This window comes from Schistocerca nitens, chromosome 4, assembly GCF_023898315.1.
Source record: "Schistocerca nitens isolate TAMUIC-IGC-003100 chromosome 4, iqSchNite1.1, whole genome shotgun sequence".
NCBI lineage: Eukaryota > Metazoa > Arthropoda > Insecta > Orthoptera > Acrididae > Schistocerca > Schistocerca nitens.
Window position 1 is genome coordinate 656,572,559 of NC_064617.1, and position 2,036 is coordinate 656,574,594.

The 2,036-nt window shown below is 54.3% G+C and overlaps 1 protein-coding gene across 1 annotated transcript; it reads left to right on the plus strand.

Annotated features, from left to right (window-relative positions):
* The first annotated feature begins 212 nt into the window (after positions 1 to 212).
* LOC126252487 (neuropeptide F receptor-like) lies at positions 213 to 1,556 on the plus strand. The gene has a single exon (XM_049953382.1). It carries the CDS (start codon positions 213 to 215, stop codon positions 1,554 to 1,556), a length of 1,344 nt encoding a protein of 447 aa, XP_049809339.1.
* Positions 1,557 to 2,036: the final 480 nt, after the last annotated feature.

Below are 2,036 nucleotides of genomic sequence, written 5' to 3' on the forward strand. Positions count from 1 at the left end.
GGTCTGAATTTCTTGCTGTTGTTTGTTTTCTTTGCAATAAATTAGAAAAGTGTGCAGACAATTTTCGTCTTACCTTCACACTTATTCTAAAAAGAAACTGTTAAGCATGGTTATACAAACAAGGATAAAACCAAAGCGTTATGTGACCCTGTTACAGCCCAACATCGGGAAGGCGGGAGCACGGTGATCCGTGAGTGAGGCGGTTGGACGCCATGGGCGCCGCGGCCCGCCAGCTGATGCTGCCGACGCTGCTGGGGACGGCGTTCCCTGAGGCGGAGGCGGGGGCGGGCACGGAGGCGGCCGTGGACCATGCCTTCCTTCTGGAGGCGCACCGCAACCTGACTGAGCGCATCCGCAACCTCACGCGTGTGCTGAGCGCTCTCAACGACTCGCTGGACCCACGCGTGCTGGCGCAGTTCAGCAGCAACCGCAAGCTGGACGACCCGACCGCCTTCTACGCGCTCGTCGCCGCCTACTCGCTGCTCATTGCGGTCGGCGCCGCCGGCAACTCTCTGGTCGTGTGCGCAGTCGTGCGCAAGCCCGCCATGCGCACGGTGCGCAACATGTTCATCGTCAACCTGGCCGTCTCCGACCTGCTGCTCTGCCTCGTCACCATGCCGCTCACGCTCATGGAGATCCTCACCAAGTACTGGCCGCTCGGCCGCCAGCCGTTCGTCTGCAAGATGCTGGGCACTCTCCAGGCCACGAGTATTTTCGTGTCCACCATCTCCATTACTGCGATTGCGCTCGACCGCTACCAGGTGATCGTGTATCCCACCAGGGAGAGCCTGCAGCGGGTGGGGGCTGTCGTCATCCTCGTCTTCATCTGGATTTTCTCCCTAGTACTGGCCCTTCCCATGTATCTCTGGAGGACACTCAAACATCACGACATAAATCTCCCCGATATAGCTTACATTTCGTACTGTCTGGAAGAGTGGCCCATAGAACACGGCCGAGCTTATTACTCCATATTCTCGCTGATCTGTCAGTACCTGCTCCCCATCGTCACAGTCACCGTAGCGTACTCCAGAATCTGCCACAAACTGCGGTACAGGTTCTCCAGCAGTTCTCCCGTCTCCCACAGTAAGGGCGGCGAAGCGACTGTCGAGTCCCCATTGCGCCTGAAATCTAAAGAGGATCGTCGCTTGAAACGAACCAATTCCCTGCTCTACTCCATAGCTCTGATATTCTGCATCAGCTGGCTGCCGCTCAATGTCTTCAACGTAGTGCTCGACTTGTGGTACCCGTTCGACAGCAGTCAGGGTGAGACGATGATCATCTTATATGCGGTGTGCCACATGATGGGCATGTCCTCGGCGTGCTCCAACCCTCTGCTATACGGCTGGCTCAACGAGAACTTCCGCAAGGAGTTCCGTGAGATCGCCTCATGCGCCTGTCCGTGCTTGCCGGCGGTGAGGAGGTCGCTGCGCCGCTGTCTCGACTCATTGCGCACGCGCACCTCGGCCGATGCGCGACACGAGACAACCACCAACGGCTCCGGCCCTACTGCTGGGAAAACAGCCGCTCTCCTCGTAACAGCGCAGATCGGTGAGTAGCACATGTTTTGCACATATCCTGCTACCGAGCATTCTGCGACGGCCTAATGGTAAATCTGCAAAAATTGTTGGCTCTGAGCACTATGGGACTTAACAGCGGAGGTCATCAGTCCCCTAGAACTTAGAACTACTTAAACCTAACTAACCTAAGGACAGCACACACATCCATGCCCGAGGCAGGATTCGAACCTGCAACCGTAGAGGTTGCGCGGTTCCAAACTGAAGCGCCTAGAACCGCTCGACCACTCGGGCCGGCTGCAAAAATTGTTACCTGTAAACATAAAATATGAGCATTTTTTGAAATTCAATTTTAAATGGAGTTTATTTCTCATGGAAAGCGATCCAATCGGGCAAACATGGCCAAAAAAACCCCGCAAAGAGACAGAGAAAACGGTTTTTATTCAAAAAGTAAAAAACTATAGCTCCGATTGAAAAATGTTAAATGAGAAAGCTGTAGGGCTTTAAAAAAAGGTTCAAATG

Bases quoted from the DNA above. Each gene is read 5' to 3' on its own strand.
- LOC126252487 (XM_049953382.1), top strand. From the start codon at position 213: ATGGGCGCCGCGGCCCGCCAGCTGATGCTGCCGACGCTGCTGGGGACG.